The sequence below is a fragment of the Typha angustifolia genome, chromosome 10 (genome assembly GCF_048772165.1).
Source record: "Typha angustifolia cultivar Huaian chromosome 10, ASM4877216v1, whole genome shotgun sequence".
NCBI classification, from domain to species: domain Eukaryota; kingdom Viridiplantae; phylum Streptophyta; class Magnoliopsida; order Poales; family Typhaceae; genus Typha; species Typha angustifolia.
In genome coordinates this window covers 7,171,063-7,194,491 of record NC_133248.1, presented here as the reverse complement: position 1 = coordinate 7,194,491, position 23,429 = coordinate 7,171,063, and the positions used below count along the sequence as shown (strand labels likewise).

The window sequence follows — 23,429 nt, the reverse complement described above, 5'->3', positions numbered from 1 at the left end:
GTTACAAACTTATTAACCCAGTTAGTTTTATATTAGCAATCCTTTGGAGTTTTGTATCTTTTAGTAAGTTAATCTTAGGTTCTCTACGTCTCTATTTGTCTCTTTAATTTATGTAGCCTTTAATTAATAAATGAAATATGTGTCTACAACTTTCTCTTAAAATATATATATATATCAGCAATCATTGGAAATCTTTGGGAAATTTATCGTTGTTCTAAAGTAACATTAAAATATTTTCGAACCAATTTGAATGATTTATATAAGAGTAGATATTAATCTTTTTTTTCCCTAATCTCAATTATGTAGAAATTCTAAAAAGAAAATCAAGATAAAATCCCGCCCTAAACCCAACTACTAACCAACCGAGACTTTCTCATACAAACTAGATCACGTAGTCACGTACTAACCATGCAAATTAAAAAGAAATCCTCAGCGAGAAAAGCGCCCGAGATCTCAGGAGATCCACAAGAATATATACTTCTCAGGAAGACAAAAGGCTAGAAAAAAATAAAAGTTTTAAACCCAAGCAAATTAAGGAGAGGATAAGAAGAAGGAAGAAGAAGAAGAAGAAGGAAGAAGAAGAAGAAGAAGAAGTAGGAGGAGGATAGAAAAAGAAAAGGAGAAGTTTAATGAGAAGGTGGTAGTGGTGGTTGCCGGAGAAGGAAGGAAAGAAGAAAGATTAATGGGCGGGTGCTACTCCGCCCCTTCTAGTTCCTTCCAACCCACCCGCGACCTCCGCTGCCTTCCCTCCTCCGCCGCCGCTTCCTCCTCCTCGGCCTCCAACTCCTCCACCTCGCCCGACGACACCCGCACCGTCTTCGTCTCCCCCCTCTCCGTCCTCCCCGGCACAGGCGACGGCGATGCCTTCCTCCGCCGGTACCGCCTCGGCCCGGAGCTCGGTCGCGGGGAGTTCGGCGTGACGAGGCGGTGCGCCGACGCCGAGACCGGTGAGGCTCTCGCGTGCAAGTCGATCTCGAAGCGGAAGCTGCGGAGGAAAGCCGACGCGGAGGACGTGCGGCGCGAGGTGGAGATCATGGGGAGGATGCCGGAGCACCCCAACGTCGTGCGGCTGAGGGAGACATACGAGGACGCAGAGGCGGTGCACCTCGTCATGGAGTTGTGCGAGGGAGGGGAGCTCTTCGATCGGATCGTTGCCAGGGGCAGGTACACCGAGCGCGCCGCCGCCACCGTCGCAAAGACCATCGTCGAGGTCGTTCAGGTAGGTAGTGAAGGAAAAAAAAAAAAAAAAAATTTCTCCTTCCATTACCTTTTTATTTATTTTTAATGCCAAACCAAGGCAATATCCAACTTTTTGCCCCAATATTAGAACAAATTCTCGTTCCATTACCCCGCACACCCGAGTGTTATTATATATGTATACATATCTTCTTCAGCTATGCCATTTGCATGGGGTGATTCACAGAGACTTGAAACCAGAGAACTTTCTCTTTGCAAATAAATCAGAGAATTCCCCACTCAAGGCAATAGATTTTGGCCTTTCAGTGTTCTTCAAACCCGGTAAGCCGTTGTAGTTAGTATCAAGAAAATAGTTGCTTCCAATATAATTGATCCAGTGTTAGTTTTCTTACATAAATTTATTGCATTTGCTTATTTTCACATCAAGTGCAGGCCAACGCTTCAGAGAAGTAGTTGGAAGTCCTTATTACATGGCGCCTGAAGTCCTCAAAAGGAATTATGGGCCAGAGGTAGATGTATGGAGTGCTGGTGTTATTCTCTACATCTTGTTGTGTGGAGTTCCACCTTTTTGGGCAGGTAAACAAACTAAATTTAAATCTTCAGTATAATTTATTCGTAGGTTTGAAAACATACATGATGTGAGTTTAATCCCTAATCTCCTTTTGGTATAACTAGTGCAGAAAATGACGAAGGCATTGCGCAGGCAATTATCCAGTCGGTTATCGATTTCGAGAGAGAACCATGGCCAAAGGTATCCGAGAACGCTAAGCATCTCGTGAGGAGCATGCTCGATCCTAATCCATACACGCGCTTGACGGCGCAAGAAGTTCTTGGTATGTTAGGATCCAACAGTAGGACATGCAAATTTAATTGTTATTTGGAATATAACTTGTCTGTTTACATAGGCCTATATCACTAGCAAATAATAGTGGTCATTTAATGTGATGCAGTTTGTTATTCATTTTCTGCATGGCCATTCTTAACAACAATATCAACTAACTGTTCCTCTTGTTTCTGCTATGAAGACCATCCTTGGCTTAAGAATGCTGATACGGCTCCAAATGTTTCACTTGGAGAGACTGTCAGATCCAGACTTGAGCAATTCGCAGCCATGAACAAGTTCAAGAAGAAGGCCTTGCGAGTAACCTTATAATACATACCTTTTACTTGCAAATGAAGACTGCATCATGTTAATATATAGTACTCATACAAGATTAACTTTGAAATGAAGGTGGTAGCGGAGAATTTGCCTGTGGAAGAGGTGGCTAACATCAAGCAGATCTTCGACATGATGGACACCGACAAGAATGGGAACCTGACGTTCGAAGAGCTTAAGGAGGGACTACACATCATCGGCCAGCCCGTTCCAGAGCCAGATATTAAGATGTTATTAGAAGCAGTCAGTGATCCTTCTGCTTGAAACTCCATTCCTGGCATACATACCTTTTTGCTGTAACACTGAAATAAGAGCAATTTCCATGACTTTTTCTTCTTCTTTTTTTTCTCGATTACAGGCCGACACGGACGGCAATGGTACGCTGGACTGTGAGGAGTTTGTGACAGTCTCAATTCACCTTAGAAAGATCAGCAGTGAGGAGCACCTAACCAAGGCATTCAATTTCTTTGACAAGGACGGGAGTGGTTTTATTGAGTTGGAAGAGTTGAGAGAAGCTTTGATTGAGGGTGATCTTGGTCCTAATGATCAGGTGATCTGCGAGATTATCTCCGACATAGACACGGACAAGGTTAGTTTTAGGTCCTCTATCATCCTCTTAAAATCTTGCCAAATGAATGGTTGAGTAGATCAAAATATGGCCTCAGTTCTAGTGCTTCAATCTAACATCTCATGAATTCTTTTAGGATGGTCGCATAAGCTATCAAGAATTTGAGCTCATGATGAAAGCTGGATCAGACTGGAAGAATGCTTCACGGCAGTACTCACGAGCTGTTTTCAGTACCCTCAGTCACAGATTGTTCAAAGATAATTGACTCCTTGCTTGCAGCAAAGAAGAGAGAAGAGAATCAAAGAGAACATAATGACTGAGTCAAATAATCCATCAGTGGACAATAGACAGCAGAACTCAACTATTTGCGAACCTTTTTTTTTTTTTTTTTTTTTTTGATGAATAACTATTTGCAAACCTTATATCTTACTCTACGTACCTATTCTTTTTGTACTTTCATATGTGAATTATTTTCATATTCACATAATGTTCCTAATAATTTTATATTGTTTTGTGCATTTATCTAAGGCAATCCAATATCATGTTCCATATGGTATACACAATACTGTAACATATTCTCGATTATTTAAATAAGAAATAAGAACCAATACTCTGTACCTGACGTCAACCTTATTCTTATTGTAAAAGGAGTTTTTGACCTTAATGGGTCTCCTTATAAACTTTTTCTATCATTTTGGTGTAAAGAGGTCTCTTTTCGACAACTAACTGCCTCGTCGTTATTAGCCTGGAAAAATTTTGAACTGTTTAGCAGTTTATATTATCAATAAAATGCTAAAATATTTAGAGGTTAAAGAAAATGCTCTAACAATTTAGTGTTTGTTAAAGAAAAAGGAGTATTATATTTTTTTCACATAATACTATGAATAGCTTAATTGTAAGGCTGGGTTCACTAATCAAATAAGGGTATAATAAGTATAACTATTTTAATTTTTAATACTAGAAAAAGAGAGCTAATAGTAGTATAAGCTATTCTAATATTTAATTTAATATTAATATAAAAATAATAATTACATTTTATGTAACATAAAGTTGATATGAAAGTATTTAAATTAGTAATGTTTTAATCTAAATAACAAAAATACCCTTAAAAAAGAGAAAATTAATATTTTAAAAAATTCCCCATATTATGCGTATGCAAGTATACGAGGTTATAACCTCACACTATGCGGGTATACGAGGTTATAACCCCGCATGCAAGTATGCAGAGTAATAACCTACACTAACCCTATAATGTGGGGGATTATAATCCCACGATCGGGTGTGTGAGGTAATACCTCACACTATGCGAGTATCTGGGCTAGCTTTTGAGAGGAGATAGCAACTATAACTGATATGACTAATAATTATATATTATCATCTTAAAGGATAAAATAATAATATTAGGTTATTAATAAATAGTTTTTAAAAGTTATATAAAATAAAATGAGAGAGAATGTTGAATTAGTATACTAAAATAAATTAAAATTTTATTTAGTTACTACATCAGAATAAGAAAGCTTATTTTAAAATAAACATATTCTTATTCCACAAATAAACGAAAAGGTTAGTGTTTTGACATAATTATCGTAACTTATGATGTAAAAACTAAGCTGTCTAATATAAACTCCCTTTGATGAGTTGAGGAGAATCATAAATAACTTTTTATGAAGACAAATTTTAGTCAACAAACTCTAAACAGAGTGAGCACATAGTTTCACATTTTCAGTCCTTGTTCATGCATGCAGAAGATTGCAACTGGTATTGCCTTTGGAAGAGCAAAAAAGAAAAGTAAAAGAGTTTCCTAAATGGCAAAGAAATGAACTTAGACTACATTCTTTATGACGCAAACAAACACTTGGCCAGATAAACTTCACAATATTATTTTCTAGAGAAAGTTTAGCGAGCTGAGGTAGAAATCATCTATTCTATTAAACAATCAGTTCCGCTGTTCTGACACCATTAATTTCTCACTTCTCTCAAATATATACACACATGTAATCTACAACCAAACTGCAATCTTTTGATGCATTGCAGGTGACTCTTTCAGTGGCTTAAATAAGATTTTATCATGTATTGATATACTACCATAAATTGGCGGGGCCACAGCAAGTTCGGCAATCTGTTTCCTACTCAGATTTGCCATGTAAGGCTGAAACAAACTTACATTTGTCACATACAAGGATGATTAAGTGCAAAACAAGCTCAACTTCAAGCTGTAATCCTTGTTCCTTTTTACAGCCCTATTAATGAGGGTTTGGTTGTACTTTAGCTCATAATGTCAGCATCGTGAATGTGGACATCTACACACATGTACCTATTTATTTTTGCATGTAATAAAACACAATTTAATAATGCAAATTATGTTGATTTGCAACTAAAGAAAAGGCCACACCACCTATCCATGAGTACGAAGGACCAACCTGTAAGATAACTCAGTCGTCCTGTGGGGAATATTAAATTCCACTGACATACTGGTCTGCAAATGAGCATCTACCAAATAATAGTGAGGAAAAAAAAAAGACAAAGGAATTGGTCAAACCCTCAAAGCATTAGACCTGGCACATGTATTTACCACAAAATTAGAAATGGTAATCAGCAGAACCAGAATTGCACCGGAAAGTTTTTGTTCAACAAAAATACAGTTTGTTACCAGATTATAATTGACAATAGAAGCACGATTACAAGACAAAAGAATACAACTCAATACAGAACAGATTTGGCAAGTAATCTATGAGTCAACTGAAAATCTACCGTGGAATGAGAACGGTGTGCGATCTACTAAACCATCATTACCTAGGATCATATCAGCAACCATTTCAGCAGTACCCAATGCCTGAAATGAAATCAATCAAGGAGAGAGTAGTGTTACAATGAAACTCGGTCACCATAAAACGTACACACATTGCATAGGATAAATTCTACTCATTTCATAGGGAAGTGTAATTGCCACAATCATTATGCCTAGAATATATACCAAACAGAAATAACGAACTTGTCATGTCATAGGTTAACCATCAATGGAAGGATAAATGAAGGCCAATGGACATCAACACCATATTTTTGCATACACAAGTAGCCAAGCTATAATTGGGTTGAAGGAAAGGATAAATAGGAGAAGCAAGTAAATTTTGAAGGATTTCCAAAGAATGCTCTGTAAATAAGAATTTTCTTTCGTTTTTATAACCACAAGGCAGGTATAATGCATTAATTACTGCACTAATTTAGCCTCTGTGCTGAGAAATAGCTATTTTCTCATCCCTATTTGACTATGAAAATAAACATGATCTGACCGACAACCATATGTTTGTCCAAATGAAATAAAGAGTTTTTTCCACCTGTAATTATTAGATGCCCTAGACAATTAAACATGGTGCGATTTTTAACTTTTTAAGTTTCTCTAGCATCAGAATAGTAATCCCAACTTTTTGCACCAATATAGGTCTCTTTTCTGGAGAAGACTTGACATCAAGGCCTCCTTGGAAGTCGGAGCAATTGAGCTACTGGCAGTAATACTATTGACAAGGAAAATAAAAAGTAGAAAGAGAAAAGAACAGAAGCAGGTAAACAAAACAAACACTATGACATAGGTAGAATCAACCAAAAGAGTACAAGTTCAACATGGATTGACCTGCTCATAGTGCAAAAACTAGACATATGATACCTTCAGATTTTCAGCTAACACTTCAAATAGAGAAAATATCTTGCACGGACTAAATGCAAATAGGACGTACTTAGGTTCTCGCATGGATGGCTTTGCAGACCGGCATGTGGCATGGGGGTGCCAACAGAACACCCCCCTAGAACCAACATAGACGGCTTCGAAATGCCTTCTAACGGCCATTCGACTGCAATGAAGGGCCCTTCAAGCCTCCTGTCACTGTCGGAGAAGGATAAGGGACCGATTTGCCCCTTCACTCACTGGAGAAGATGATCCATTTGAAATGGATCATGATTTACTCACAATCTGCTTCAAGCGGATCGTCAACTAAGACTATCCGGATAGCATCTTTCTTCTCTAATCAAGAGAGCAGAGCTGCTTCTCTGATCTAGGGCATGCCGCAGGCAAAGGGAGGGAAGATCTCAACGGCCGTGATGGCACAGAACCAGTAAGGTATGTAATATGCTTCGTCCTCCTTTTCTCTATCCTATTTCTCCTTTCTTACTGTTTGCCATGCTGGCCGTGCCATGCCTCAGCATGGCGGTAGTCCTTGGGTAGTTGGGTCTTAATGTGTAACACACAAGATAACTCTAAACGATCTAGTGGTTGTTGGAATAACTGAAGTATACAGTAAGTTATAAAGTTACCAAGGTAAGTCCACTTCCTTCATGTCCAGTAGCAAGTAGAACATTTGGCAAACCTGGAACTGGCCCAATAACTGGCTTCCCATCTGGCACTGAAATAAGCATGAGGATTTTACATTTTTCATTCTACATATTTATAAAGAAGAGACAACAAATTAATGAAATAAAAGAAAGCAAACTATGCAACCATAATAAGGTTTGAACTTACTGTAAGGTCGGTGTCCAATTCTTATGTTCTGTTTTACATCAGGAGATATAGACTTCAAGGCAGGAAAGAATTCCCCTGCTCGCTCCCATATATGCTTGATAATTGATTCATCTACTTCTCTACAAAATCCAGTGAACTGACGGCTGCTCCCTGTGATGTAAATTAACAATTAGCACCTTAGTGAGCTACTGATTATAGATAGAAATCCATGATTGCAAGCAAAGCTAGAGTAGATTAGCAGGAGAAGATGAAGGCAATATATCATAATGCACTAGAAAATCCTTACCTTAATAAAAGCTATTTTAATCCGATGAAAAAGGAAAATGAAGGATGAGATAGGGATGCTGGACACAGCCTCTCTAGCATCTACAAACTACAAAGAATTTTAACAAATATGTTTGTTTGTTTGTTTGATAGTCAGAAAAGAATTCTACTTCAGAATATGCGTTATAGATGCACACCCAATATATGAAAAGTAGGCTTGTCCCAACTATAGAATTATGATGATATTCTAATTACCTAGAACTAGATTACCCTTCACATCTTCCGTGGCAGTCATTGATATGGATAATACGTTCCGGTCATCATCAGCTACTCCTGAAGAAGACATATCTGATGAAGTAGCTGTCTGGTGATCAATATATCCTACCTCCATAAGGCCATGATTCAGTCTGATCTTGTTGAAGTTCTCCAGCACAAGAAGGTGGCCCTAGAGACATGAGATGGAAATTAGTTTTCGTCATTACCAAGGTTGAATGTTGAATGATAAAGTTCCAGCAGTTTCAGAAATGGAGTTCTGATTTCCACAAGAATGGAAAAAGATACAAATGAATAAGATATTAACTTAACCGTAAATATTAATTTCCATTGAAACCATTGAAGTCTTGCAAAATTGCCATTATGGTAATCTTTTTAAGGAATGCTTGTAGAATATTCTTGACAGTCATCTATTAAAGTAAACTGTTGCATCTAAACGACCAAAATAGCCTTCTTTCTTGTACTTTAGAGGGTTAAATTGCTGATTTGTTCTCTTGTATCAAAAAAAGATATCTTTTTTACTGCAATATCAAGTAACATCAAATAGTTTTTGAATTGCTTTATATGAGGTAAAATGGTCTTTCACAATCTAGCTTCATTTTTAACCATGAACAACTAAATCTGAAGGAATGGAATTTCTAAAAGATCTAAATGATTTTAATGGCAACTAGATGTTTTGAAAAAATAGTGGCAATTGTGATATTTGGAGAATTTTCAGTGGCAATTAGGTAAAAAAAAAGACAATGTGGTAGTGCACAAAGCTCTTGCAAATGTGGGATTGGAGAGGCAAAAGTGCTCAGCGTTACCCTAAGGTGGAAGAGGCAAGCCTTGTGGTCAATGAGACAAGATTTTGTCACTGTAGCTGAGATCTAAGTGTAAAACAAAGACACTAATATATCATCAATCAATTATGAATATCAGATTCACCAATCAAAGAAGTCCAATAAAACCAAGCACCTTTCAGAGAACAGCCGATTACCAATATAAACATGATCAGAAAAGGGCTACTATTGGTTGACTATAAAGTCTATTAGAACAGGGCAGAAACAGATATCTGAAATGGATATCAACGTCATGAGAATCAATCATATATTATTGAAAACAACAACAAGATACCACCCCAAATGGTAGTTCATTGTACAGGAACAAGATATTCTTCTGGTATTCAATTGACTCCCAGAACAGTAGTACTTAATGAAGAATGCTAGTCATTATAAAGGCTTACAAATCGATGAGAAAGAAGAAATAGTTACATATTTGTTAATGATCTTCAAAGTTAAATATGTCATCAGCAAATGGAACATACAAAACTTTTGGAATCTGTGGAAAAGAAAAAAAGGATGAACATTCAGAGAAATATTGCATATTTGTCTCATCAGGGCTAGAATCGTAGAAATGAATTCTTTAGGAATCTCCATATTGTGAAATAATCAGATAAAATATGGTGTAATCTCAAGAGAATACATGTTACAAGATAGAGGTGGACCAATGTAGAACTAGCCATTGAATGGTTGACTGTGGTAAAGATTACAGTATTATACTCGCTCAAAGTTGGATGTATTATGAAAAAAAGAGAAGTACAAAGAATAATGTAGAACAATTAAGATACTATGAAGTATATTAAAATAAATAAAAGGGACTAAGGAATATCACGAACTCATCATCAATTCATCATTCAGAAAACCTATAAATCATCGCAATTCATTGTCCCTTACTGTGGACACTTAAACAACTTTAAGGTAGCGTTTGGTTAAAGAACGAGGACCTCTATTAATGGATTAGGGGTCCCTTATTCATGGTTGGGAGCCAAACACTACCTAAATTTGGTATAAGTGAAAACCTACTTAAAAGTCCTCATGTGACCCTCTTATACTCGTTTTCCAACTTAGGCTTGGAATTGGGAGAAGGGACATAAACAGGTTTTCTCTTAACATAGCCGGTTACCAAGATACCCCCAAAACAGAAGAACATTAACACTTTTCTAGAGCATCAAGGACATTTTCAGTATTTGTCTTCCATTCTTACAATCCACCCTCCTTACACACATTTCAACAACTAAGCAACTCTCTGTTCATGGTTATGATTATACCCTCTATTAAGGATAACTACCCTCTAAAACAAGAATAAGAATGAGAATATAACTAGCCACGAATTACGCATAAGGGAGAGTATTCATGAATTAACCCTCCCTTATTGACGAATAACAATCAAACACCTCTCTCTCTCTCTCTCTCTCTCTAGAAGTACGCATAAGCGTGGTCAATGTGCATAACTTTAAAATATGCGCATTTTTCCTATTGTAGATTCGTAGGTTAGGTGGTGTGCTAGAGTTATCATACCCCTCTAGTTATGGTATTGTATATAAACTCTTTGTTTCTTGCTTATGGATGAACTGGATGCCACCTAAATGAATAATTACTTACTAAAAACATTTTGAATGTGAGATGTTCCAAATTTCCAACCTAAATATATCAGGAAGAATATCAACATATAAATTCAGACCAGATTACAGCCTTCTAAACACTATAGCCAAGCAGGCACAAACTAGTGATCAATGATTACAGCCATCAATATAAATCCAGTGCATGATATTCATCCTCAAGGTTACATTGTGGAAGATTACATTTTACCCCATGTGTTTAGGTCTAAATTCACTTCACCCCCTATAGTTTTATTTGTATCGACTTACCCTCGTGGTTTAGACTACGACAAAATCATTACTTTTTTAAAATATTTAACTAAGTTACAAGACGAATTAAGATGCTCATTCGAAACAAAGTTCTAAAGAATTTAATAACATTTCCAACGCATCCGAAATAATATCGATCAAATTTTAGATAACAAAGATATGACAAATATATTAAATAGATATATATTTTTGTCACACCTCTATTATCTCAAATCCAATCGATATTATCTTAGATGCATTGAGAGAATGGATCCCAAAATCGGCCGATCCTGAGTCGGATCACCCGATCCGGATTGGGATCAACCATACCCGACCCCGGTCAGATCGGTTTCGATCCAATTTTGGCCAATATCAGTCGGTTTCAGCCAGTATCAATCAATCCGTCTAACCATATCGGATGAAAATAACAATATCGGCTGAAATTAATTTCTTTTAGATTCAAGTCGAATCTAAAATGTATCTAAACCTAGGAAACATTAATAATTACTATCATCAACTGCTTTCTTTTTAGTTTTTACTCTCTGTCTCTAATTCTCATGTTTCACCAAGTTCATTTGGCAATCGTTCTGATGAGCCTCTCTAGCTAGTCCACACTTCAGTGAACTCAAATGAGTTTTTTTTTCCTTCTTTTCCACCCATTTTTTAACTCTTCTTTTCTTACTGCTATAGAACAACTATGAAGAGGGATCTCTCTCTTCATGTTGTTTTGAAGTAATAATTTACGAATATAAAAATTTGTCTAATTCAAATCATTATAGTTTGAGTGAGTTTTTTCTTTAGTTTTTAAAGTACATATGTGATTAATTTTTTTTTCTATTATTTATGATATATTTTTAAAATAAATTCTGCATTTTAAATAATATTAGAGTTTTACAAAATTAAAAATAGTCTGATCCGAAACAAGCGATCGATATGACCGGTACAGCTGATACGGCCGATACGTATTATTTTTTTCTAACAGTTGATTCCGATCCCGATATTGAGTTTCGAAATCTTGATTGAAAAGCTTATCAAATCCTCTAGAACATTGTTTCTAACTATGGCCAAATATGATCAAAAGATGTAAAGATTTTAGTTTGGATATAATTATAAGTAGGTAAAATAACAAATGAAACTATATGGGGGTGAAATGAGCTCAGATCTAACCACAGTAAAATATAGTTTCCCCATAAGAGTAATGGTACAACCTAATGAAGCAACTCCTCACTCTATCAAGAAAAAGACCAGAACATGTTTCATGATTATGTTTTAAAATTGTTTTAATCAGCAAAAGATAAATAAGACACTTGAATTCCTAGATAAGGAATTGCATGGATAGAAACATTGATAATCTAACCCTTTCAGTTTCAGAAGCCTCAACTTGGAGTTGATTTTTCTAGTGATCAGATTCAAAATTGGAAATTGATCATCTAAACATGTTCATTTTTGAAAGCCTAAACTGGACTTATTTTCACCATTAAACAATATTGATATATTAGTTCACTATGGCAAATAGTCATTGAACAGTCATCTTATGATACATAACTGATTGAAGCATATTTGACAGGCAGTTCGTTATTAGATCAAATGCAATCCTTGGTAAATGATGGGGGATGACTGGCTCTTTGATCTGAATCTTTTTAATGTTTTTATCTGGTTCTCTTGTGCAGATTGCATTTTCTGATAATTGTTTTGGAACTGCTTAGAAAAATGCCAAACTCTCCAACTGGATTATGATTCTAAATAAGAAATGAATTCCATGCTCACCAGCAGTAACTCTAGGCCATTCCTTAATACAACTTTGCTCTAAATAGAATGCTAAAACCTAAGTTACCTACAAGGATCTGAAAAGTCATCAATATACCAACTTGGAGTTAAGGCATTAATAATAAACTTTAACAACGAAGATTAAGCTATCGTAATTCGTAAGGGATGTATGCCCTTTATATGTTGCTATCATTACCATGTCAGAGCGATGATTCAAGTTTAATTCTAGGACAATAATCAAGCAATTTTGTTACATGCCCTATCATAAAGAGAACTTTTTGTCAGCTCAATGTCCTAAAGGTGGCAGTGTTCCAAAGGTAACACCATATTGACAGATTCTATTATGCATATATATTATATACCATGGGTAGCCTCTGAGAGCTCTTTTGAAGTGTATATATTTCTTCAGTCTCTCAAGATATCGTCCCTACAAGGTAGATTCCTCATACCTGAGGACAAAAATTTCTTGATCTTTTCTCACTCACAATACTTAACTATCAACTAACTCACAATAATAGAGATTACCATCGCTGACAACAGGGAAATAGCATGCAAGGTACACCCATCACGATGACCCCAGAGCTCAGAAATGAGTTTCTAGATACTTTGGAGCTTGGACCATAAAAGGGACAACCATTATAACTAGCTGTGAAGCAGTTTTATGAAAACAACGTAACCTTTTAAAGGGAATAGGAATATTATCTCATTTCTTTTGACCATCTGACTTGCTTCATGGTTATATTTGACAAAAATGAACAAATAGAGTGTAGTTGTTTGTATCTCATGAAAGCCATCGAACCATGCATCTGTTTGCTTGATGTCCAATTTATATCATTACCATAAAAGTTATCCAGATGGCTGTTAAAATGTTCTTTTGACTAACTTTACCTTGGCGAAAGGTGTAAGTTACATAAATCATTTCAAAGTAACCGTTAATATGCAGCCCCCCTTGTCAAGATTCATTCACATGAGCAAACAAGCAGTATAAGAAAACAAAATTTGAGCCACTATGAATTCCAAAGTGTCACCTTTCGAGGCTTGACAGGAATATCTGGTGCAATATACGGTTCTGCAAAAAGGATTCGCATTAAAGATCCGCTCCAGGAACCAGCAGCAATTACAATTGCCTTTGTACCATATAAGATGTTCTTGGAAGTTTGAACAGCTTCAACTGCTCCACTTCTCTGAGATCTTTGTTGTATGAGAACAAAAAGACAAACAATTTAAAATAGCAACTGACACCAGAACAATCTTTCAAAACATAAATTAACAAACCTTAATAAGCCAATGGCAGGATCATTGTAGAACTCAGCATATCTTCCTGTTGGAGCAAAATACTTGTTACCCTATTACATAAAACGATATTTTCTATCAATTTAAAATTACATTTAACATTTATTTTTGCCAGTAAACCACAATAATCAATAGGGAGAGGAGGGACCTTTTCAATAAAAGAAACAGTCTGGAAGGCATCCAGCTGGCAGTCATCTGGTACATATGCAGCTCCACCTTCCTTTCCAACTTCAAGTGCAGGTTCCTTTGACTGCAATGAAGTGGCAGATAAGTATTCTGCTCTCAACCCTGCTTGGGACAGAACCTTGACCCTTTCCTCCAACATAGATAACTCTTCCGATGTTCTACCGACCAATAGGCTTCCTATTAATCAAATTTAACATCAGTTTAGTCCTACCAAAGGAAGATTTTAATATATAATCCAACTTAAAAGAAAATATTAAATTGGTCAAATTTACAGTGTCTTTCAATAGGTTGCACGAGAAAGGGTGGTAAAAATTATTATTGCAACAAATTACGTTGGGAAGTTTGCTACTTATTGTTAGATGGGACAAGCTCCTATCATTCATTCATAATTTAATATAGAAAATTTGGAATCTTTGGACATATCCAACAAAACCACATAGTGCACGGTGAAGGAATAATTTCATTAAAGCAGAAGGTTTCTTAAGAGAGTGGGAAGAGCAACACTAACATGGATGAATGCATAAGAAAAGATATGGTAACACATGGTTCCATACAAAACCATTGGACTAAATGGTGATGATTAGAGAGAAAAGGATCCATATAATTGACACAAAATTGCTGGGAGTATAGGCCTAGTCAAGGATTGTTGTGACAAAGGCAAGGGGCATCCCGACCTTGGCATCAAGAGTTACATAGCTCTGAGTGGTTTGATTCTATGAAGTGCAAGTAGAAGCCGCCAACAAAAAATGTTTATAAGTTGTAAGAAAGGATATTGAGTGCACATGCTACATATAGACCACATTTTATAACAAAGGATAGGCAAGGACATGAAAAGAACATTTCCAAAAATCTAAAATAATATAAAATTATACTTATGAGACGTTTCCACTTTTCCCATTTTTATGATTCATTATTTTTTTCAGAATTTTATAAACTAATCAAATATATTGTAACTTCTATATTACTATTTCTCATAGAGGAAGTTGGTAACTAACACAAATAGATAACCATTCATGTCTCTTATTCAACCTTCTACAACCAAACACCATTTGTTATACAAAATAATAATTACTCTTTTATCCTCTTTTTCCCAAGCAAACACCAAAGCGTGAGAAAGAATAGAGGTCCAACCTAAACATGATAGCCACTTCCCTCAAATAGCTATTTGCGAATTTCTTATCCTTGAATGATAGGGGAGCTAAAAGAGAAAAAGTAGGAAGAGAAGAGAAGGGATAATGGTAGTACAGTACTGAGCATGGACCCAAGTATTGGGTGGCACAGTCTGTGGCTCTGTGCCACTCAGGACATCTCATGTCCATATAACTTAGAAATCGGCATATAAATGAGTTCAGATACAGGATCCTCTTATTCAGCATTGTGCTACCTGAAACTTAATTTTTCATAACATGTTGATATCTGGCGGCATGGTCTCACTCTGCCCAAATACAGTCTTAGGTGCCAGAAGTATTAGTTTTGTCACTTAATATGGCTGACCAGAACAAAGATCGGAATGTATGATACTTAAATCCATGGTACCAAGTATTGCTCCAGTACAAGGATTTAAAGAGAGCATTAGATCTTTTTAGGAGTCATGTAGCTGAGTTTTGTGAGATATAATATGATATTTGTGACTTTTGATCTAAGTGCTTCTCTCTCTACACATCCTCTTACCCTCTAATCTCTCTTTTGTCTACTATTATTTCTCATCAGAATTGCTTTCTTTATCATTGACTTACTTATCACTTAAATTTAAGTCTATGAAAGTCCATAACTTCCATCTCATATGGTACTGATTTTTCGAGAATGTTGTTTCTCTTTCAACTCCTATCAGATCTAAATTAGTTTCAGAATTAAAAATGAAAAACTTTTGGTGCACTAATACCAGGCTAAAATTGACCTTCAATCAGTATACTAGCTGGACATCTCTTAATGCTTTTACTAGTTCTGAAAATTTCAAAAGTCAAACACTCAGTGCTAACTTATCAATGCAATAGTACTTTTTGATGATATTCGTTCTTACTTTATTCTTATTATTAACGAGTAAATAGTAGTTAGATATCAGCTTGTAATTTGTTTGCTTTTTGGTAATCGCTTTTGTGATTCTACTGGAATTTTTTCCACATGTTAACAACATGTGAATATTAGGGATTCTCGTCTTCCACTTTGTCTGGAAACTATGGACACTGAACATAAGAGAAAAGGACGTGAGGTAGCCTCTTCAGCCTGATAAGATTAATATCCTAATGTCATCAGAAGATATTGATGCTTAATAGAAAACATAGGTTTTTTTCTTTAGAAAGATATAAAGAGAAAGAATATTAATTGATTCTATTCTACATTCCGCATAAAATCAATGTACCATGTAAGATTGAGACAACTAAACAATGGAACCATTGTTTCTCCCATCAAAGTAAAACTGTAAGGAAATTATCTTTACAAAAGAATGCAATTGATTAATCAACTTGATATCGCAACACCATACATGCAGTTATTCATTTCCTTTTGTATTAATCATTCAACTCTTAGCAAAAGGATCCATCAAATCTTACACTTGATCTCATTACCCATTTCCAGACAAAAATGTGCATGGACTGCACAATTAGTATCTTGATAATTGAGCTTTGCTTTCTTATCATCCTAAAATGACCCATTATTTAAGCAAGAAAAGAAAGTATTTCAAAGGGTAGTTTGCATATAACATCCCAAATTTTGGAAAATCATGGTTCAAACCCTGCATGTTAACTACTTTCAATGATGAATCTTAGATTTTCCAACAAACAAGCAAAAACACACCCTAGGTTAGGATAAGCCTAACATTATGTGAGTGATGGTGCAGAAAAAGGGAGTAGTTTATTACTTCACTTCAGTTACATCAATAATGTAGTTAAGTTATACTGGAAAACTAAGTACTAACTGCAGACTTCTTTTCATCCATTTCATGGAATTAAATTCTGGACTGGTATCTGGTGTGAGAGCTGTAGTCTGCCTATGTTTCCTACACTTTATTAGATTGTGTAGAATGAGGACACAGTGGTGAGAGATACATGAATGGCAGATTACCTTTAGAAGAAGATTGGGTGATGAGTTAATGAAAGAAGAACAGGGCTTGTATTGTATGCTGGAAGGATTTAATCTGGAGGAAGGGAAAAGGGATATTTTGAAGTGGAGATTTGAGAAGAAAGAGATATATACAATGAGGTCTCTGTATAAACTTCCGAATAATTGTGGAAAACTTCCTCCTTATTATAATGGGATATGGGGAATCACTCTGAAAGTAAGAGCTTTTCTCTGCTTAGTATAATAAGACATTGACAAAAGATAACTTGTGTAAAAGGAAGTGCATAGGAGAAACTAGTTGTGTGTGTTGATTGTGATGAGATTGCACCTAAACTGTGGAGGTGGTGCAGCTAAAGAGGGGGATGTGATGCTACTGGACCCAAACCAATAAGAAATATTTGAGCTGAGGAATAACTCTGTGTTAAAAATGAAAACAGTAAGGCATTGCAGATATAAGTGCTTCAATGGTATGGACTATCTGGTTGGAGAAGAACAAATTAACGAAATGTTTTTTACTAAGAGAAAAGCTAGAGATTGGAAGTGGGATTCTTGTCAGCATTAAAGCACTCTATCTATTTTGGGCAGGCTCTCAAGAGGAGGTGCTGAAATCCAAAATGGAGAAGACGGCGGAGGAATCTAAAAGGATGATTTTGGATAAAGATATGGTTTAGTGGTTTCCTTTTCCATGAAGTTACCATATAATGTGGTAATAGTGTATGGTTTAGTTCTGTTTTCTAATAATTGTTAAACTCAAGTATTCGAAACTCAAGACTGGATTCGCCTGCTGAGAAAAACGATACATAACGGCCATATTGGTCATCTATATCGAATTGGACAATTTTTTAATTACATAAAATTTTAAATATTATTTAAAATTGCTGAAATTTTTGTAAAAAATTAGAAAAAATGACAAGAAAATAAAAAAATGATAACTATTCACATATAAAACCTAAAAACTTAAAAATAAAAAAAGTACTCACTTACTCAAAAAAAAATTAAGAGATAGTGGAAAAACTGAAAGAAAAAAAAGAACAAAAAATTAAAAGTCATTGTTTGGCTTCTTCTATAGTGTAGAAGAAGAAGAATAATAGAAGAGAGAGAGAGAGGGTAGAAGAACCGAAAAGAAAAAATAATTTCTACTTTTGCAGTGAAGAAGACAAAGATAAAGAGATGGAGAGAGTGGAAGAACTGAAAAGAAAAAAAGAAAAAAAATTCTACTGCTTATGCAGTAAAGAAGAAGAAGAGAGAGAATGGAAGAACCGAAAGAAGAAAAAACCACATTTTTCTGCTTCTACGGTGAAGAAGAAGAAGAGATGAGAGAGAAAAAAATTATAGTGAAAAAGAAAAGGGAAAGAAAGGAATAAAAACACATACGCGAGGTCGCTGAAGTTCACCAAAGCTAGATCTACATCACCAGAATTGAAAAGACCTCGTTGGAGCTAAATCTCTGTGTCAGAGAAGCACCGGCTTTAGTTAGGAGAAAAAGAAAAAGAGAGTAAGAGGATGATGAGTACATCAATGGATGTCCTCAGTCCGAATGCAAGTCAGATATGTTATGGATCTAACATATTTGACACAAATCCCAACACGGATCCACTGACATCCACCCAATACCAATCAACTAACTGGTATCATGCCTGGATCAATTGATCTGACTGAAGATTGACCAATTTTTTGTTACAGTTAAACTATATTGGTGATTGGTTGTGTTAGGTTGTGTAATCGACTAGTTCAAGACCAAACAAAGTAATTCATGATGTATATTTATCTAGATTTTTCTTCTATGAGCTGTGGCACAATGCTAAAAAAAAGACGTAAGTTGTCATGAAGATCACAGGTTGTTTCACATCAAAAGGAGTACAGAGGAGTTTTCGTGCCACCAAAGAGTAAAGGAAAGAGATTATTTTAGTCCATGATCTATAAAGATCTTGAATTGTTCATCTGTATTAGTGTCTCAAGGGAGTATTGAGACGTAGGCTTTTTCGACTCTGTGGGTTCTAGCGGAGTTGGTGATCTGACGTATGGGGAGTAACTTATCGTGAAGCCTAGTGCGCAAAAAAAAACTTCAACCATTAATCATGAATATCAAGCGATAGAACAGACTATAAGTATATCTTGTATCTATGATTATAGTGTGTCAATTATGATCCTAGTTTTTACCGTTAGTTGATAGGTGCTTTTCACGTAGAATTTTAATGTTTTTGCCATGTTATGTTTTGGTTTATCTATATATTTGGCTTCTGTCTTCCATTAAGTTTGATTTGATTGACCTAGGAATTCTCATTCTAGATTCCAGCTGTCCCTAAAAATTCTTTCAGATTGTATTTCAGACGAAAAAAATAGTTTCCCAGTTTTGGGGACACTTTATATTAATTTTTGAATGAAACTGGATGCTAGTGGCATCTTTTGGTTAAAAAAACAAAGGCAAGGTACGAACCCAAATTCGGTGAAATGTATGCAGTCCATAAGCAAATTTCACTATTAAGAATCAGCAATTTCTAATCCAAATTCCAAAGATCCCAGAAAGGGTTAATTTTAACAATTACCTACCTGTTTTCTTCCAACCCAATACTTCTTGAGGATCCATTCCATCTCGTATCACACTCTCTGCCAACTCCTCCCACAATTGCTTGCTCCTCCTCGCCAGCTCCCAGGTATCACTCCCAGGAGTCTTGTGCCCCATCCATATATATCCTTGCCCTAATTACATCACAACACTTAGATCGAAACCCAAGAAGCTCAACCTAACTAAGATCAGATCAACTTACCAGCTCCGGTGGCGCCGGAGCACGGGACGCCGGCGTCAGCGATCGCGACAGAGAGATCGGAGTGGAGAAGAAGATGCCTCGTGATCGACAATCCAATGATGCCGGCGCCGATGACGACGACGTCGTGCTCGGATCGCCGGAGCGCAAGGGGGCGGAGAGATCTGGGCCGTCGGATCTGGAGATAAGGGGAAGCGACGAGAGATTTCGATGGATTGGAGGGGAAGCGAGAGGGGTGGTTGGGTTTGGAGGAGGAGAGGAGAGGGTTTCGAGAAGGGCGGGAGATGGAATCCATGTTTAAAACTCTTTGGACTGACTGATAGCTTCGCAGAGAGACTGTGCCTGGGTGTGACAGAAGAGGAGGTGAAGAACGGAAACTTTTACACTCTCTTCTGGAGAGGATTTTCTTTGCAATCCGAGTGATTTGCTGACAAGGTGACAAAAGGAGGGATTCCTTTGGGGGGAAAGGTGGGATCCATGTTATTTTCCGAAATGATGCCTAACACGAGCGGCCGTCTCATATAAATGAATCGGCCATCTTGCATTTGGGCCATCCGCGTAGGGCTGCGATTGGCCAAGAGCAGCTAGAAAATGGTGGTTCAAACGAATTAGGAAATTATATCCAACTCTTATCTGTATTCATATCCGTATCCAAGTTTTTTACCTTTATCAAAATCGAGTAGAAATTTTGTACCCAAATTTGATCTGAATCAGATTCGATAGGACATCAGATAAGAGTCAATCTAACCTAGTGTCACCCCTGGGACCCCATAGGGATTCCTTTTTTTATTATTTAATATCCCAACGGTTATATATGAGCTGGGCTAATTCTCCCTTGGTATAAGAACAATTAGGCTTTACTAAACTTTTAGCCGGCCAACATATAAAGACATCTAGTCTAAGTTCCAAGTTGTTACTATGACGAGCCATCACTTCAAGTCATGTGCCACCAAACTACTTCTCCAAACTAACACATCTTTAAGCTATTGAATTGAGTCAAACCAAACAACCAAGTTAAGCTAACGTATGAACAACCAAACAATTTGCCCATAATAAATTCACTTGAAATTGGAGTTGCACTTGCAAGTGGGTACTCACCCAACCTTGTAAAGTTGGACGATTATAACAATTCATCTCATTAGTTGGAAAACAATAATGAAGCTTGGTCTGAGGGGGATATTACTATTAGGTGCTTATGAACAGCTAAGCATTGCCATCTTCGGTAAGCAGGTCGCTAGTATGGTAAATCAAAAGGACATTCTATGGATGAATATTATAATGACCAATTATAGTCCCATCAGCTTGTGGTCCACCAAACTTAAGCCTAAATGTTCTTGGATGTGGTGCACTATATGCTAATTAGCCTGCTGCTTGAAGGAGGGCTCTGAAAGGCGATAGGATATGGGAAGGATACCATACTTTTGGGTGACGTCTAGGTCTTGCCAGAGTCATTTTGCATATAGTCAAGCATTTTCAACTCTGTTAGGTTTTTAATTATTGGCAATTGTGTACAACATATTCTAAGTGTATTTTTTACATATATATGAGCTTTACACAAGTCTAGAAAATCTCTAGTTTGAAGAATTGTAAAATTATTGGAGCAAAGTTGATGAGATCAAGTCATGTCGTTCGAACGCATTCGGGCCGCATTCGAATGTACCAACAAAGTTTGAAAATCTTGGACTTTTGTGAGTACGGATAAGACTTGGATTTGGCTCTATCTTATACTTTCATGAGTACGGATAAGACTTGGATTTGACTCTATCTTGGAGATCATATATAAGGATTGTGATACCTTATCTCTAGGGTGGTTGAAGAAGATTATTGAAGGAGATTTCTTGAGGCTACATCGGTTCTTCAACTAACAAGGTCCTTCTCATCTACAAATCTTAATCTTTCGCCTTAAAGGCTATCTAGATGAAAGATCAATCTCGAGGGCTACTGAGGTTGGACTTCAATCACGAGAAGTAGTAAATCGTGGATTCTAGCGAGCAAGACTAAGAGGAACAAAGTCGTTTGGATCGACGGGTTGTTTTGTGAGTTAGTCTTGTAACTGCTAATATTCTAGTGATTGATTTTGATCCGAGTTTAGATTCGTGGTTTTTTTTCCATTTGGGTTTTTCTACGTTAAAATCTTGGCGTTCATCTCTACTTTCGTTTTTAATATTTCTTCCGATTTTTACTTAAACGAATAAGCGATATCATTGCCTAGAGATTAGATATATACGTGTATTTAGGGGTTTTTTCAAACTCCTTTGCCTATTTTGAGAATTCTATGGTCTCGGAGTTCACTATGAAAGAGACTTGGGACTATTGAAAACTTCCAACAGCCCTTCCTTCAAGCTTTAAGGATGTCTATTGCTTGAAGGAGGGCTTTTGGAAGGCGATCAGATATGGAAAGGACACTATAGTTCTGGGTGATGCCTGGGTCTTGCTGGAGTCACTTTGTATCTAGTCGGGCCTTTTTATTACCTTTGCCCATTTTGAAGATTCCATGGTCTTAGAGTTCACTATGAAAGGGACTTTGGACCATTGAAAGCTTCAAGGCTGCCTAGGCGAGGACCTCTCCTTCCTTGCTACTTCCATCCCCTTCGACAATGAAGTTTCTGTTGGTAATTTCATGATTTTGACATGAATATTTTATTAATTTTGAGCTAAGTTTTAAGTGGAGCCCACACATTATTAATAATGGTTTAATGGTGGAATCAATTTAGCTCAAAGTATACTTTATTGTCATATATTCACTTAATCAAATTCATGAAGAGAAGTGAATGATAATTGGCTCTAAAGTGGGTATCATGGCAATGGGAAATAAAGGAAAGTAAGTTTAGTACCATATTGGATATTTGAGAAATGTTAGTATGGTATATAAGCAACAAACTTCCTATGGGCTTTGGGCCCCAAAAGGGGTACCTATTTTGTGGGTAAAGGTTACTATGCAACCTAACACACACACACGCGCGCCGCCCGGCCCGGCTCGGCTCGGTTCGGTTCGCACGCACGGGTCAAAGTCCAATTTTATTTTTTGCCTGATACGGGTTCGGGTTCAGTCTGATTTGATTCGGGATCGAAGTGGTGTGTCCCTTCGATAAACAGTTTAATCAGTTCAGTTAGTTGGTTGAACTCGACCCAAAGTCCAATTTTATTTATTTTGATCGGATTTTTGGAATCAGATTGTTATCGCCAACAATCTTAAGACCATTTTGGTTGTCACTCTGATTCCAATCAGTGTTCTTTTCTTCTTATCGGATTTTAATTTTATTTCATTCTTTTAGATGGCTGAAATAGTAAAGAGTACTATTTCCCCTATCACTGCTCCTCCAGTACCTACAGTTCATGGAGAAAAGCCTGAAAAATTCTGTGGTGCAGAATTTAAGAGATGGCAACAGAAGATGCTCTTTTATCTGACCACTTTGAATTTGGCTAAATTCTTACATGAAGATGTGCCTGAACTCCGAAAGGAGGAAACTGATAGGCAAGTAGTTGCTGCAGTGGATGCGTGGAAGCATGCCGACTTTCTTTGCCGAAACTATATCCTCAATGGACTGGACAACTCGTTGTATAACGTGTATAGTTCAGTAAAAACGTCTAAGGAATTATGGGAATCTTTAGACAAGAAGTACAAGACAGAAGATGCCGGTGCAAAGAAATTTGTAGTCGGTAAATTTCTTGAGTACAAGATGGTTGACACTAAACCAGTGATTAACCAAGTGCAAGATCTTCAA

The 23,429-nt window shown here is 36.6% G+C and overlaps 2 protein-coding genes across 3 annotated transcripts; one reads left to right on the top strand and one right to left on the bottom strand.

The window, feature by feature from the left end:
* Positions 1-455: 455 nt before the first annotated feature.
* Positions 456-3,462, top strand: LOC140768664 (calcium-dependent protein kinase 29-like). The gene is made up of 8 exons (XM_073109020.1): positions 456-1,219; positions 1,395-1,518; positions 1,630-1,773; positions 1,878-2,030; positions 2,223-2,338; positions 2,429-2,596; positions 2,712-2,942; positions 3,058-3,462. The coding sequence occupies exons 1-8, from the start codon at positions 683-685 to the stop codon at positions 3,184-3,186; spliced, it is 1,602 nt and encodes a 533-aa protein (XP_072965121.1). The 5' UTR covers positions 456-682; the 3' UTR covers positions 3,187-3,462.
* A 1,391-nt stretch (positions 3,463-4,853) lies between these two features.
* LOC140769399 (uncharacterized) lies at positions 4,854-20,203 on the bottom strand. 2 transcript variants are annotated; one of them, XM_073110108.1, is made up of 11 exons: positions 19,708-20,203; positions 19,490-19,639; positions 13,845-14,059; positions 13,679-13,749; positions 13,432-13,594; positions 7,966-8,140; positions 7,432-7,581; positions 7,227-7,315; positions 5,715-5,754; positions 5,342-5,411; positions 4,854-5,235 (listed from the first exon to the last, which is right to left on the bottom strand). In XM_073110108.1, the coding sequence occupies exons 1-11, from the start codon at positions 19,997-19,999 to the stop codon at positions 5,187-5,189; spliced, it is 1,464 nt and encodes a 487-aa protein (XP_072966209.1). In that variant the 5' UTR covers positions 20,000-20,203; the 3' UTR covers positions 4,854-5,186. The 2 variants fall into 2 exon arrangements, with proteins under 2 accessions (XP_072966209.1, XP_072966208.1); XM_073110107.1 differs by having other exon boundaries at positions 4,861-5,235; positions 7,951-8,140; positions 19,708-20,201.
* Between the last annotated feature and the right edge of the window lie 3,226 nt (positions 20,204-23,429).